The sequence below is a fragment of the Cibotium barometz genome, chromosome 57 (assembly GCF_041138505.1).
Source record: "Cibotium barometz isolate CiBa-2024 chromosome 57, ASM4113850v1, whole genome shotgun sequence".
Lineage (NCBI taxonomy): Eukaryota > Viridiplantae > Streptophyta > Polypodiopsida > Cyatheales > Cibotiaceae > Cibotium > Cibotium barometz.
This window is the reverse complement of record NC_141102.1, coordinates 28,947,471-28,963,741: the sequence shown is the minus strand read 5'-3', so window position 1 is coordinate 28,963,741 and position 16,271 is coordinate 28,947,471. Positions and strand designations below refer to the sequence as shown.

The 16,271-nt window shown below is 37.5% G+C and overlaps 1 protein-coding gene across 1 annotated transcript; it reads right to left on the bottom strand.

Annotated features, from left to right (window-relative positions):
- Positions 1-1,941: 1,941 nt before the first annotated feature.
- Positions 1,942-5,131, bottom strand: LOC147606632 (uncharacterized). Its single transcript, XM_086791811.1, has 3 exons — positions 3,887-5,131; positions 3,252-3,791; positions 1,942-2,537 (listed from the first exon to the last, which is right to left on the bottom strand). Exons 1-3 carry the CDS (start codon positions 4,970-4,972, stop codon positions 2,418-2,420), a joined length of 1,746 nt encoding a protein of 581 aa, XP_086647937.1. The 5' UTR covers positions 4,973-5,131; the 3' UTR covers positions 1,942-2,417.
- Between the last annotated feature and the right edge of the window lie 11,140 nt (positions 5,132-16,271).

Here is a 16,271-nt window from a genome sequence, read left to right as displayed (position 1 = left end):
AAAGTATAATAACACACATCCATCCTCTCTCTCTCTCTCTCTCTCTCTCTCTCTCTCTCTCTCTCTCTCTCTCTATTCTACTTATTGAGATGTCTTCACATATGCCACCTTTAGAGTTCATTTAGCGTGGAAGATTTATGAAGCTGCACACTACATTGCAATGTTCCATCCAATTTGTTCCATAATAATATGATAATTTCATTTCCATATATCAAATATGGTGACTCGTGGACGAGTAATGATCCAAGGTCAATTGGCACAATCAGGTAAACTAGGGCTTTTAGGCTTATTACCTACCCATATTATATTGCTTTGAAGAACTCATCACCGTTACTTACACACACCTTTCAATAAAATGCACATAATGGATGAGAGAATCATGAGATGCTCGTAGAAGTTGAGCAACCCAACGACCCACCTACTCACCCAACCCTGAGTCTACTCCCAAGATTGCCTCGCTGCACCAAACTAGTGCCTTGAATACACCCCATGTTGGCTACTTCATGCATTAATCTACTTCACCTTCACCCTACACATAATACCTAGTCTCGTTGGGTCCCCTCTATCTACATGTGCCCTTGGGTTTAGAACCACCCATGCCACATTAATTGGGAAAAATATTAATGGCTTAAGGTAGTTGTGCTTCACCAGACTGATGCTAGCTCAATGATGGCATCTTGTTGTATATACAAATGCATTGAATGACTTAACCTTCACCAAAATGGTTTGAGTTTTTGTTGTTTTTTGAGTCAGGGTCAACTTGGCACAAACATGCCCCCACCGTTAAACTTGAAAGACCAAACACTTTTGTCACTAGTTTTGATAGATAGCCCTCGTTGGAGTTTAATCTCCTTATTTCCACTCCCTTAAGATAATTACTCTCTCTCTCTCTCTCTCTCTCTCTCTCTCTCACACACACACACACACACACACACACACACACACACACACACACACACACACACACACACACAAGCCTTCCCTTGATTCACTAAATTTAACAAAATATATTCAATAAAGAAATGTCAAAGTATTAAAAAATAGTTTGATGCTAGAGTTAGTATATGAAATATTTGAATAGAAAGTTGGAACAAAAAGTTATGATCACTGCATGTCATGAGGAGTAAATTCAGGGAATATATATTTTCACATTTTCTATTATTTATGGATTGGAGTTAATCCATGGAATATATATTCCCATGTTTTCCACTTTTATGAATTCTCTATAAATTCTCCTAGATGGGTTTCGATTGGTATGCCTTTCTAAATATGGGTTCTTTCATGAAGCTTAAGATATGTATGTGTATCATATGCCTCTAATTTAATCACAAGTGTTACAGTATGGACTGCTGTGATAAAAAATGCCCTTAGGGGGGCCATTCACCAAAACAAAGAAGATAAGAAAAAGCAAGCAAACATGAAAAGGGAAACTCTATGGGAAGCCAAGGCAAGGTAGGAGAAGTTGCACAAGAGTTGCATCTTCATCAACAATATCCATTAACATAGCCTAAGGCATTGACTTGGAGGAAGAAGAAGCATGACCACACACAAATAAGTTTTCTCTAGTTAACACAGAAGCTAGCCACAATCTTGCAAAACCAAATTATTGCTTGTATCTTTAGTAAACATAACTAGTTCATCATAGATCATGAATCAAGATGGGGAACAATTTGGATTAAAAAAGATAGTATATTACAAATAGCCTTAATGAAGAAACACATCACTAATGGCTCAAATTCCAAGTAAACATAAACAACATATTTTGAAGATAATCTCTATCTATGCTCCCAATGGTGAAAGGGCCAAAATGCTCTTAATATAACAAAATATACCTTATATTAATAACTCGATTCACTCAACACAATCATGGAAATAAATTAAATGCTATACATACATTTTTTAAGCAAAGAGAATCATTTGTAATGTAACACCATAGACTAGACACTATCAAGAATGCTTTATTATATGTAATATTATTAAATACCTTTTGGAACTTAGGGTAAGAGCATTATGTCACTTTGTTCTCATTTGAACAAAGAACACCTAGACTCTCAAAACGATTGCAAGAATTAAGGCATTGATTGTAATTGCTTATGTTTCAAATGTGCCTATACAAAACATAATATACAGAAAGAACCAATTCTGACTCGTGCTCTACAAAATTGATTACTACTTTAAAACTATAAGTTGAGTTCTCTCACTCGGGTGCCTTTCTTCCCATCAATTCCATAATTCATTGTGTCATGCTTGTTTTGTTTTTCTTAGGCTCTACCTTATGTGCCTTAAACTTCTAGTCTATCACTTTTCTTGATATTCTTTTGTGGATAAGGGCTTGGGGCCCTTATTACTAGCTTGTAATGTTTTTTTTTTTTTTTTGGTCTTAGAAACATTAGCTCATGCTCATATACCTCTCCTCTTCACTTGTGTGGTGCAATGATCTCGTACTGCTTGCATTCTCTCACTTGAAGGGTAAGCGAATGTGACCATGTAAATGGGAATTTCGGACTAACCAGTTCACAACATTGTCGTCGAGGAGCCTGTAGCACAAAGTAAAATAAGGAGGATTTACATTACTTTAGTAAAAAATAACAAACACATTGAAAACTCACAATAAGACTCCCTATATAAAAAGCTAGTTCTTTAAAGAGAGAGGCATAAACTAACAAGGGCCGGAAATGATCTTCATGCTCCACTCTAATTATGTAAGGCATAGTACTTTTTGTGTTCCTTTCTCTCATATCAACATGCTTAATTAAATCCTAATTATAATTTTTCTTTCTTTTTGCTTTATCCTAACGAGCAGGGAAGGAAGGATGAAGATCATTGCCTTTTCTTGTTACTTTCCCAATGAGCTACAAGCTTATCCTAACCCGAGAGAGAAAATCTCGAGATTAAATAGCGCGCAGGAGTTGGTGTAGAATGAAATGGGTGGGTGTAATGTGTCGTCATAGTTGCAATGAATCCTCAATGAATTTTATCCTTTTTGAGGTGAACCCCCTGAGAATGAATCTTATCCTATGTGGTAACCTTGGTGTATGTGTGAGAATGAATCTTATCCTGTGTGGTAACCTTGGTGTCCGTGTGAGATTCTCCTGACCCATTTAGTACCTACATATAATAAGTTTTCATGATAACACACACTTCTTCTATGGTAATTCTTCATGTACTACATACCATCCATCACATGACATGACATGACATAACATAACATAACATAAAGAGTAGCATGCATTTTGGAGGTGGTCCTTTACCTTAAACCATGAATCGCTTTGCCTTTCCTTGTAGACCTCTATGGTTTCCTGTTCAATCAAATGATGAGGACATTTTCCCCTCCCCAACCTACCCTTCCGTCGATACGTGCTGACGGAGTTGTTCCCGTCCGCCGTCCGTCTCACGCTCTCCATGAAGAACACGGACGGATTCTTGCAAGGATCTGGCGGAATCTGCCGGACGCCGAACGTGAACAGCTCACCCTTGGTTTGCCAGGTCCTCCATTCCCCGAAGGTGATGGAGGGCTTCTGCAGCTCCACCGGTGTGAGCATTCCCGCAAACACCTGCACGGCGTAGCCCCACGACACCGACAGCGTTAGGCTCCGTCGCATGTCGTAGCAGATGCTTTGCTGCAGGAGCCCTGCCGGATCCGGTAAGGCTCCGTTCATGAGGTGTCGAAGAGATTCTACTCTGTTTTTGTCCGGAAAGATGGGCTCGACGCCGTCGATGTGGTGGAGGGAGACGAGCGGCGCCACGGGGTGGGCGGCGAGGAGGCCGAAGATGTTGCCGTGCAGGTCAATCTGTCCGACAACAGAAAAGCGATGTCCGGTTACTTTGACGATATGTACAGAATGAGGGACGGATTTAAGGCGGAAGTCCGCCAATGAAAACGCACCTGATGGAAGCCCGGCTCGCGCGTGAGCGGCACACCGAGCTCTGCCGTGCATGCTTCAATGCGGCTGTCGCTACCGTAGACGTGAGGGTACCGCCGTAGGCAATCATCCTGCATGTTCTCCATAGCCTCCGCCAACGGGAAACTTAATGCGACGCCGCCGCCACCGTAAGCCATCCCGAACGAATGCAATGCGCTCTGCTTCTGGCTCTCCGTCGATTGGCCGACGTAGTAGAAGCGCCGGTGGTCGTACTTCCGGAGCACCATCGCTAGATTCTCCGGAAAGAATATGGTGTCGTCGTCGCCCATCACAAGCCACCGTACGTCGCGCAGGCCAAGCCGGAACGTCTCGGAAACAATGCGCGAGACGCGCACCGCTGAGGGGTTGCCCCCCGGCCAGGTGTAGCTGAACTGCGCGGCGCTGTCGGATATTCGCACTTCCGGCAGCGAGGTAGTTTTGGAGGAATTGATCGTCGACGGAAGCGCTTGGTCGAGCCACACGAACCCTCGTCGCTTGGCTCCACCGGCCGGCGGCTGCCACCAGAGATTGACGTACTCGTTCCGCTTACTCCACTTGCTTGCCGTGGAGGCGACGGCGAACACGATGTGCTGCAAATCCGTCGGTGCTTCAGGTTCCGGCACGACGTGCAGCTTCGAGTCTGCCGGAACTCCGGGTTCTGGCAGCGGGCTAGCCGTTGCTGTTGCCGCCGCTATAGCTACCTGGTTCTTTCTGCCATCGATGGAGCCCGAACGTTTCCAGCCACTGCAGCCCGTTATCTGCCAACATGGGAAGAAGTTGTCGCCGCTCAAAACAGACATGCAGGCGAAAACGGCCAGCCCGACGCAAGCTAACGCCACGGCCTTTGCCGGCAGATTCCGCCGTACTTCTTTCGGCCACCATTGGGGGGCGGTCCACCGCTTGCGGATGAGCAAAACACTTTTCCGTCCGGCAGGGATCACGCCCTCAACATGCAGATGTTCCGGTGCGGAAGCATGGCTCGAATCCTTCCGTCCAGAAGCAGAGTAGGTCAAGGGGTCTGTCGGTTCTGCAGCAGCATCGATTTGTTCGTGGGGTGGTGCCTGCGGCATGGTTCTCCGGCAGGTGGGGGAGAGGTTCCGACAACGCACGACGGGGGGCAATGCCGGGAGATTATTTCTTGCACTCAAAAAACCAAGGAGGTTTATGTGTGAACTCCACTAGAGCTAAACAAAGCACACATAAACACAACCTAAACAGAGCACGCACACTTTACGGAAAGGGGATTCCAAGCTTTTCTAACTTCGAGTGCTTTCCCTTGGTGACCTTCATGATGACCCCCCTAGTCGGAAATAAAAAAGATTTTATTGGAAAAAAATGTATAGTTTAACTAGTTTTATAACTAAAATTTGAAATTTTTGAATCTCTAAATTTAAGGCAATGCAAAATTATAGCCGGTTTTTCTCAATTTGAGCTATGAAAATTACACTACAGTATCACACTACGACAGTTTTTTTGACACCATCGTAGTGTTTTTTTATGTATAGGTCTCACCCTCTGTCTCTCTCTGTCTCTCTCTCTCTCTCTCTCTCTCTCTCTCTCTCAAGAAAGCTAAGTCCATACCAAAGCATTTGTGCTAATTTCACCTCCATGCCATCCTCTTTGTGAGGAACTATCTTTGCCAAACCATACATCAATCCTTTTGAGCATGAATTGATGAGTTACGGATGACATGGTATTTCTGATAAACAAGCATTTTCTTCATACTTTGATCCACTTATAACTAAACTTCAAGAATTCTGAGGATGCGTTTTTCTTTATCCCATCATTTTGAGGAGTAGTTTTCAAATTTTAAACCAGCTCTAGGTTTTAGCAAACCAATCTTTTTCCAAAAGCTACTCAATCTTTTTCCAAACCCTACTTGCGGTGCCATGTGAAATAATGTTGGAACCAGTAAGAAAGAATGATTTGTTTTTAAAAAAACACCCTATCTTCAATCTAGGCATACTTTAATCAAAAGAAAGTCTTCACAACAATCATATCAAGACCCCACTGAGACCATTAGCCACTTTATATGTACTAAGTGTATGCCAACCATGTCAAGGCTCCATTGAGTTAAGGATACCATTAACCATTTTAAGTGTGCTCTCTTAGCCAATGAAATAGAGGTTTCTCCAAGCTTTAATGCATTTATAAAGAGCGGTGCCCAAGTTTGTTAGTAGAGAGGTGTCTTGACCCTCATCGAATGGCTTTGATGAAGTTAGGGCAGTCTTCGAATATTCTATAAGGTTTTACATGTTTTAAAAGAGAGGCTTTTCTTTGTCAAGAGGGGTTGATTATCTTCACATGAGCCTTTTGTTTTTCAAATGATGCACATGATACGGTATGGCCACATTAAAGAGATGTAGTGGCTGTTGTCTTCCTTAAGAAAGTTAAAAAAGTCATGCTCCCTTATGACTTTTTGAATGAATAACTTTGCAAAAGTGGTGTCACAAAATGATAGATCTATGACAATTCTTGCAATTCCAAGTTGAACATGAGTATTCATGCCTCCAAAAAACCATTTGTGTGTAAGTGAATTTTTATTGACCAACCAAGGCTTGCTACCTACAATGGCAATGCACATGCGAAAGCCTTGTTATACCAATATACACCATCTATAGATATAGATACAATTAATATAGTATTTTTCATAATAAAAGAAAATCTTGAATCTTTTCTAGAGTTGTGACTTTTTTCAACATGTGGTGGGTCAAATGGAATACAAGCTTGAAGTTTTATACATGAAAATGATATATATCACATGCATTGAAGATGTATTTTTAGAAGCTCCCTCAGCTATGAATTTTGATGCTCTAAACACACCCCTTTTAAAAATTTGTAGGTAAATTTTTTTTTACTCTTTAGCTCAAGCTTACATATTTTTTCACGTTTTTCAATTAAATGCCTATGTGTATAATCTTTTTTACAAGTCCATAAGAAAATAACCCCTTTTTTAGTCTCGTATGTCATCTTACATATTTCCAAGAGAACTCCCTCCCCCTACCCACAATAGATAAAGAAGAAAAGAGCATATAAAGAATCGGTATAGTGGATGTTGTACATGAAGGAGAGGAGACAAGGGATATATGAATATGATTGTGATATAGCCTTGACTAAATCTTAGTGATCTAAAAAGACATAAGACAACAGCTTGCGAAGGTGGAGATCATTATTCTCCATGCAAATTTTCTAAAGTAAGAAAATTACTCTAGTATCCAAAGAGATTCTTTTGAAAGTTCAACTTGTAAGTAGGGCCAAGAGAATATATGGATGAAATATGTGATTAAGCACTACAAAAGGCGATATAGGAATTATAAAATTAAATTATCACTTAAAAAGGGATGTTAAAATTTTATCCCAAACGACTTAATCTATAGCCTTAATCTCATAAATGTACACTCTATGTAACTAGGGTCAATATAAAAAATGTACACTTCTCCCTATAAGTGTGATCAATATAATCATGATTGATATTAAAAAAAGAATATTTTTAGTTTGTGAATTTATTTCTCACACAGGGGAGGCGGGATGTGGACAATCATAGATTACATAGTTGATCAAATTTGTTTTATCATTAGTTCGTCTATATTACATCATCTAAGGGTAGACAAGGGTCAATAGAGGGAAACACATTTCCAAACCATTAAACTTCAACCATATTCTAATAAGATTCACGTCATTCTCCAATATTTTTGAGCTATTGTGAGTACTTTTCTAACAAGATTTAAGTCATTCTCCAATATTTTTGAGCTATTGTAAGTATAAATATTACAATGTCCACTCTACTATAATGTTTATGCTTTGGCAAAAATTACCCTTCAATAACAACTTTTGCACATCAACCTTTTTCATGAATGTGAATGTGTAAAAAGAATTGAAGGAGTGCCAGACTGACAAGGAGCTAAAATATGGATAACTATAATGGAAAGGTAATTTTTAAGAATGAAGACATCAATTGGCAGATGTGTCTTTTGAATCTCCCAAATCTATTTCTCTACTAGTGAGCTTCATTAATACAGAGTGGATCGTTATTATTAACAATTTTTGTATTAACATTCATAATAAAGAGTTGATGGTTCACATGTGTCCATCGCTCCTTGGTTCATTTATGATTTAATCTCAACATTGTGTAGTGGGGTAAAGAGATATAAATAGCCTCACTAACCATCATGTCAATGGATAACCCATTTATTATGATGCTTAAGGTTTCTTGAGTAATCTTCTATGGTTAGGTAAAAAAAGATTGGTCTAAATGGTTAGGTAACCATTTAGATAAAAAAAGATCGGTCTTTGTCGTCGGGAAGGGACAAAGGTCTACATTGTAGTATCAATCTTATGTGATAACCTTACACCATAGCCTTGTGACATTTACGCCATAGCCTTGTGTACCAATCCTATGTAATAACCTTACACTATAGCCTTGGACATTATTAAAAGAAAAAAATAAAGGTCATCACATAGCATTGATATAATAGTGCTGTGAATTCATATATTGAAGAGCTTAATAGAATCATTAAAAGGGTCAAATACATTAAATCCTATGCTATGAATATATTGAAGAGCTTAATAGAATCATTCAAAGAGTCAAGTTTATTGAATCCTATGCTATGAATATATTGAAGATAGAGTCAAGTATATAAGCTTTAATAAAAGCTTAATAGAATAGAATCATTCAAAGGATTAATTTCTTCATGGGCCAATTATAAGTCGCTTATTCCTCTTTTGTTAGTCCATGAAATTGGTTGATTTCTCTTTTTATTTTTTTTGGTGTTACATCGAAGAGAGTGATTTACTCCAATAGGGAAAAAATTAGGGGCGAATCTTCGGGTCCCTCAGAAATCATGGCCTATTTTAGACTCGGGGGGGGGGGGAGGGGGGGGGGTCACTATAAGAGCAAACCCTCTATATCACGTGCGTTCAAGGTCTATTTTTAAAATCCCTTATCTATGATTTTTTCATGAATAGAATGTACCCTTTTTCTATTCAACCTGTGAATACCCCCTTTAAATGGAACCCTTCTATATGTAAAAAATGTGTTAAAAATGAATTTTTAAAATCCCTTCTATTGAACCCATGTGTGCTATGCTTACGTATTTATGAGTGACCCCCCGAGATTTTTAAGTAAAAAATTTGATATTTTCATTAATATATTAGTCTAAAATGCCATTTTTGCGTGACATTTGACCAAAGTTTGTCCAAAAATACACTAAATGTCAGCATATATCCTAGAAAATTCAAAAGATTCACCTAAGTCTCTTGCAGTTTCCACTTCATCTAGGAAAAAGATTTGCCAACTCATCTCTACTTTGGACATAGGATATGCCCCTTATTTTTAAGCATGCACTCCAAGCACACTCAAATAAAATGAAAAGTGTTATGTAATAACTTTCATGTGTTGGGTCTCCAATGGAAGAGAAGGATGCCATAGCAATCCTTCTCAAGAGCTCCTCAAGAGCATGACTTTAGAAGCATTGAAGTATTCAACCCATTGGTGGCTTCCTTAAAGAACCTACCGGAACTAATCTTCACCAGCATTAAAGGATCCTTGATAAAAGAAGAAAAGATACTCAAAGTCAAAGTAGGTGGATCTTCATCACTCTACGAGGAGAAAGCATTCTTTAACAAAGGACCAAGAGCTAGAGTGAAGTGCAAGTTTTGTGGAAATAAAGGCCACATAGAGAAAGATTATTGGAGAAAGAAGAAGAATCCAAACAACACTCAAGCAAACATCATGTGAAAGAATATCCAAATGAAGGGGCTTCCCAAAAAGGAGGCCAATCATCAAAAAGACTGAGAGTGAGGGACTGGTTTCTAACTAGTAAGTGGGAGAGGACTCTGAGGGAGTTAAGGTGAGGGTAGTGAGGTTGGTGGAGTAGAGTGAACAAGGGAGTTGACAAGGGGTGAGTTTAGGATATAGGGAGAGTAAGTGAGACAAGGGAGTTGACAAGCGGTGAGTTTAGGATATAGGGAGAGTAAGGAGACCTGGACTCAAGGGGCACCAAAGGGGAGGGAGAGAGAAGGGTAGACAGCACACGAGGGGTGGTGAGGGGATGATTGGGGGAGAGGGAATCAAAAGGTGGCAAGGGGTTGGCTAGTGAGGAGATGAGAGAAAGGTGTTGAGGGGTGACTGGTTTGATCCGAGAGAGAGAATGATGTGCTGCAAAGGGATGGGAGAGGCTGTGAGGGCTGAGAAAGGAGAGAGTGTGTGATTAGGGGGGGTGGTGAGGAGCTATAAGGGGGGTGGGGAGGATCAAACGAGATTGATGAGAGGTGGCTGCTCCTCACCGTAGCTAACTAGGTTGGCTGTGAGGAGCCGGTGGTGGGAAGAAGGCAACAAGTCTATGTGAATCATCCAGCAGAGCAACGGAAAGAAAACAAGTAAAATATATTGAGGCCCACCATAATAAGATTCTAATTAGGGAGAGAGAGAGAATTGATGGAGGCAAATGAGGGGGGCCTGCGTAATGCACGAGGAGAGAAAATTGGGGGGGTGGTCGGTGCCGGCCACCACCTCCTTTATTTTTTAAAATAAAATCCATGTAGTTTTGAGTAGAATTTCACATCCTTCCCCCCTTAAAGAAATCTAGATGTCCTCATCTCGAAAGTAGGTAGGGAAAATCTTGATATAACTTGGACTTATCTTCCCATGTAGCATCTTTTGTTGGGAAGTCTTTCCACTGAACTAAATTTTCCCTTATGACTCTATTTCTCAGAGTCCTTTCTCTAGAACTAAGGATTCTATCGGGTTGAATTTCCAAGGTGCTTTGGGATGGCATAATGATTTGCTCATCTAGGATATGGTCAGGACTAGATACATAGGCTTTCAAAAGGCTTACATGGAATACATTATGGACTTTTAGATAAGACGATAGCAATAGCTCATAAGCTTGGTCATTGATTCTTTTAGTGATGACATAAGTCCCACAATAGAGAGGGCTCAACTTTCTATACTTTCCTAGAGATATAGAGCTTCTTCTTGGAGGTACCCTTAGAAAGACCATATCTCCTTCTTTGAATAGTCGTGGAGTTCTTCTGGCATCAGCATAATGCTCTTGTCTATCCTGAGCAGCCTTAATCTCCTTTTGGATAGCTTTCATTTGTTGATCCATGACATCCAACATTTTTTTTGAGGCCTCCACTATATTCATTGGATCAGACCAATTTATTGGTGTTATACAATCTTGACCATATAAAGCCTTGAAATCGGGACATACCTATACTCTTGTGATGGGCTGAGTTATAGAAAAATTCTACCAATGTAGGTAGTGCAACCATAGCTTTGGCTCACGATTGCAATAAGCCCTGAGTATGTCTTCAATGACTTGATTTAATGGGTGATAGGATGTGCTGAAGTTTAATTGAGTTCTCATCCCCTCAAAAAGAGCGGTCCAAAATCGAGAAGTAAACTTTGTATCCCTATCACTGACAATCCTTTTTGGGCAAACCATGCAGTTTAAATATCTCCTTGCAATGTCTATTTCCTTGAAGGTCTTTTTGATTGATAGGAATTAACTGGGCTACTTTTGTCAATTTGTCCACCACCACCATGATAGAATCATAACTCCCTAGAATAGAAGGAAGACTTGTGAAAAAATCCATACTAATACATTCCCACTTCATGTGAGGAATGTCTAGCGGGTGCAATTTGCCTAGCATTTGTACCCTTTTAGCCTTGTTTCTTTTACAAGTTAAGCATTATGTGACATACCTGAGTACATCCTTCTTTAATCCTGGTCAAAAGAAACTCCTTTGTAGAACATTCAGCATCTTCACATATCCTAAATGTCTGACAAACAGTGCATCATGAGCTTCCTGTAGGATTCGATCTTTTAACTCTCTAATGTTTGGTATGCACATCCTTAGTTGATAGAATAAGCATTCATCACTAAGAGTGCAATCCTTGATTATCCTACTCTCTTTCTTAGAGTGATTTGTTTGGGCCATGAGTTGTAAAATGTGTCCAAAGTACCCATCCAAGGCTATTTTTTCCTTCACTTCCATAAGTAAAGGGTTTCCTGGTATAGAGATTGCAGCCACAAAGGACTTCCTACTCAATGCATCTGCAACTACATTATCTTTTCCCTATGTGTATTTGATTTCAAAGTCAAATTTTGATCAGCCCTCTATCCAACATCTTTGTCTCATGCTGAGATATGATTGAGTAAAAACCCACTTTAAGCTCTTATGATCTATACTAAGCATGAACCTTTTGCCTAGTAGGTAGTGTCGCCATAACATAAGAGCATGAATTATAGCCAAAAGTTCTAGATCATCATGAGTAGCATAGTTTCTCTCATAATCCTTGAGTTTCCTTGAAGTGTAAGCTATTGGTTTCCCTTCTCGGGTGAGTACTCCACCAATGGCCAATCCATTAGCATCAATGATCACTTCAAAATATGCATCAAAATTTGGTAGTTGAAGGATGGGTGTAGTTGTGAGAGCCACCTTGAGTTTATCAAAACTTTTTTGATGCTCCTTGGTTCAAACTATTTTTGTATTCTTTTTAAGTAGTTTGGTTAAAGGTATGGCTATCTTTGCATAATCCTGAAAAAAGATATGCTACCACCCTATAATCCCAAGAAATCCTAGAATCTCCTTGATGTTGGATTCATTCCCACGGATCTTCTTTTTGTATTTCTCTTAGTGACTTAAGTCTTCACAAATTTGAATCACAGTCTCACATTTTTATTAAATACTTTTCTTTAATCTTTCCATCATATAATTTACACAGTTTGAGCATAGTTTCAATGTTACCAAATAAATCATCATGCATAATTGAAGAGTGATACAAAGTAAGTATCAATCCTAAGAACATGCATTCATTAACCTTATCTAGTTGCAAAAAAGACCATATTAGGTAGTATCAATCCTAAGAACATGCATTCATTAACCTTATCTAGTTGCAAAAAAGACCATATTAGGTAGTTTGGAAAAATCCCCATACTTTGGGAATTCCAAATGGTGGCACTTTTGAGTATACTTATTACAACATTTTAAGCACACCAACTCAAAATTTGTCAAAGCTTGTATATTTAGACCCTACACGTTAAGAGCTTTCCAATGATATATCACATGAGGGGATAGGCGGCTCACTGTGATCCCCATTTGTGAATCTGTGCAAAGTGGGAATTGGGAATTTTCCAAACTCCCTAATATTTTATCAAACTACTTCCATGTGTGAAACACCATTTGTAGACATGGGTTTTTTGAGGTCTAATACAAACCTAATAATGCCATATTTTTGTAAATAGTGTTATATTACCTAAAGCATTTCCATTTAGATTACCTTTCTCTAAAAACCATGGGATCTTTTATCTTAGATAGTCTTAAGTTTCTTTGATTTGAACTTGACAAAAAACATACATTCCTCTTCTATTACCATTGGTGGGTTATAATTAGACAAAATTTTGGATTAATGTTCTTTTTAGGCAATAAAATGATGAGGATGTTGTAAAACATTTCATTAAAGCATCTAGTGAAAATCAATTGTCTCAAAGAGGAGTTTTAATTTATCATGCATGAGTGTAGTTCTCATTTATAAACAATAAAAGAAGTATATAAACTAAGCTATATAACTAAAAAGGAGAAAAAACAACTAGTTATGTTATTTTTATGTAACAAAAAAGATATATATTAAGATATGTAATTAAAAAAAGAAAATATACGAATTAACATATGTAAATAAAAAAAGAAAACCCAACTAATTGTGTTATTTTTTTCCTTATTATTTGTGTGATATTAATAATAATTTGAAGTTATAATGTAGTGTTTGAAATAAACCTAAATATAGTATTTAAAATTAACCTAAAGATTGGATTATTTTTATTTTAAAATTACTTTTATTTTAAAGCTTGGATGGGAGGACAAAAAGTGCTATTGTTGATACCATAAATATTCAAATCAATCTAAAGGTCCATGTGGTGTCATGGGACTTAATTAACATTATTCTAATATCAAAACCTTTAAAATTGTCATATTGGTAGTGTTGAAAGGCTTGTGGTGTAGCAATTGAGAAGTTGAGACTAATGTCATTATAAACTATGTTAAATCAACCTTAAGGTTGTTTAAATTCATGTGAGGAAAGTGAAAATTATAATGATATGTTTTCCATTAGCATTACCATTAAAATCAACGTAAAGGTCAATTTGGAAGGCATGGGGGGTGTGGTGAGAGGTAAGTGAAATTAATGATTTACCATCATTGTTACATTGAAATGCAAAAGTAAGTGGAGTTGGTGATGAGGTGAAGTTCATGTCATGTGATGGGTAGTAATATAAAATAAACCTAATGGGAGAAATTGAAAGACATATTTTGTGGTGTGTAAAAAGCAAATAGAGTTGATGATTTAGTTGAAAGGCCTTTCATGTGGTTGGTGAGATAAGACATGTTTTATGGTAGAGGAGTCTCAAGGTTGTGGTATTGATGTGAGTAAGAAATTAAAATCAAATTAAAGGTTGATCTAGAACCATGTTTTGGTGGTAGGGAGGTAAGTTCCATTGGGGGCAAGTATATAATTAAAACCAACTTGAAGGTTGATTTGAGAGCCTTGTGGTGTAGAGATGGCCATATTAATTTATAGGTTGATATAAAAATCATGAATTTTGGATATATCTTTTTTATTGTCATGGAATCATGGAAGAAAAGGTTCTCAATGTGCTCAAGAAACATGAGCAAATATCAATGTTCTCATGGTTCTTAAGAACCATGAGAAAATATCTCTTAGGGTAAACATCTTTGAATTTGACAAATGTCTAATTTAAAGTATAATATAACTCCAAAAAAATAATTATTTTTAATAATGATTTTGCATATAAAATCGCTATGAATAACCTTTTCTACACATTTTTTACATTACTAGATATTAAATGTGTAGATAGTGTAATGGTATGAAGATTTTATTCTATGTAAAGCTATTGTTAAAGACTATTTATTTTAATATCTCTTATTTAAGTTGTTATCTTGAATTATTCATTTAAATTAAAATATATCCTTAGGGTTATGATTTGTGTTCAAATGAATCAATAGTCAATTTAGTAATGGTACACACAAGATCTTGTAATTATACACAAGCTTTCCATAAGATCCTCCCTCTCTCATATCAACAAACCAAATAAAGTTTCATAACATTGTGTTTTAAATGATCCAATTGGTCAACTTTGTAATGGTACACCCAATGCCTTGTAATTATACTCAAGATTTCCTTAGGATGATGTTCCCTCTCACATCACACCAAATAAAGTTTCATGATATTATTTTGATTTTATACATTTAAACAAAATATTTTATAAGTGCTATCCAAATCAATTAATGGGTCATTTTCATAAATTTTGTCTATCTTCACTCATCATATTATTATCTTCCATTTATCGCTTAAGTTGACCTCCTGGTGTATTCAAGAGTGTCAAGTGCTGAAAAAAAGAGTTTTTTCGAGGTTTAATGTCAAGAGTAATAAAACAAAACTAATAATTTTTTTCTCCTCTTAGTTTTAGGTATAAAACATGTCATAAAGGTAAATCTTCTTGAACATCATTTTGTGGTTGTAAGTGTCATAACCTTGACTACTCCTACATATTTGTGTCAAGGTGTTCCCCTCATCCATGGGATAATTTTAATTTTAATAGAAAAATAATTTTCAACATTTAAAAAAACTTACTTATGCCACGATGAATATCTTGTATGTCTACACTTGTATGTCTACAATGCTATAGTTAGAAATCTTATAGTAGCTGCCTTAAATTATATAATTCACACCTACGACTTCTATACATTAATCATTTTTCATCTAATTTTGGCAAGTCAAAAGTTTTCATCTGTCAAAGATTACCTATAGAAGTCACAATTCTCTAATCGTTGAAGTAGCACTTCTTTGATCGTAGAATAAGCAAGACTTCTCTACAAATATAAAAGTACCACTTTTTTCTATGAAAATTTACAATTTTTTGCTATCAAAATGAATGTTGTGAAAATTAAAATTTTACTTTAGACACCATCGTAAAAATCTTAAGACTTATGTCCATAGAAGTATCACTTCTTCACAGTAATCCAAAGAGTAAAATTTTGATCAAGTGTGGTATTCCCCCACCTATTTCATTTAATTCACCTATTTCACTTAATTCATGAACTTTGCTCAAACCAATCTAGAAAGTAACAATGTCTAGCCACCTCACCTATTTCACTTACTTCAAAACCTTTTCTCAAGCCTCACCTACTCAAGAAAGTAACAATGTCGAGTCACCTCACCACTCTATCATCGTGCACTCAAATTCTTTATCATTGAGTCTAATAGCATTGAGGATGCATCATGAGCCAAGAAGAGAGTTCTCACACTCAAATTCTTTGTCATTGAGTCTTAGACTAGTGAGGATGCAT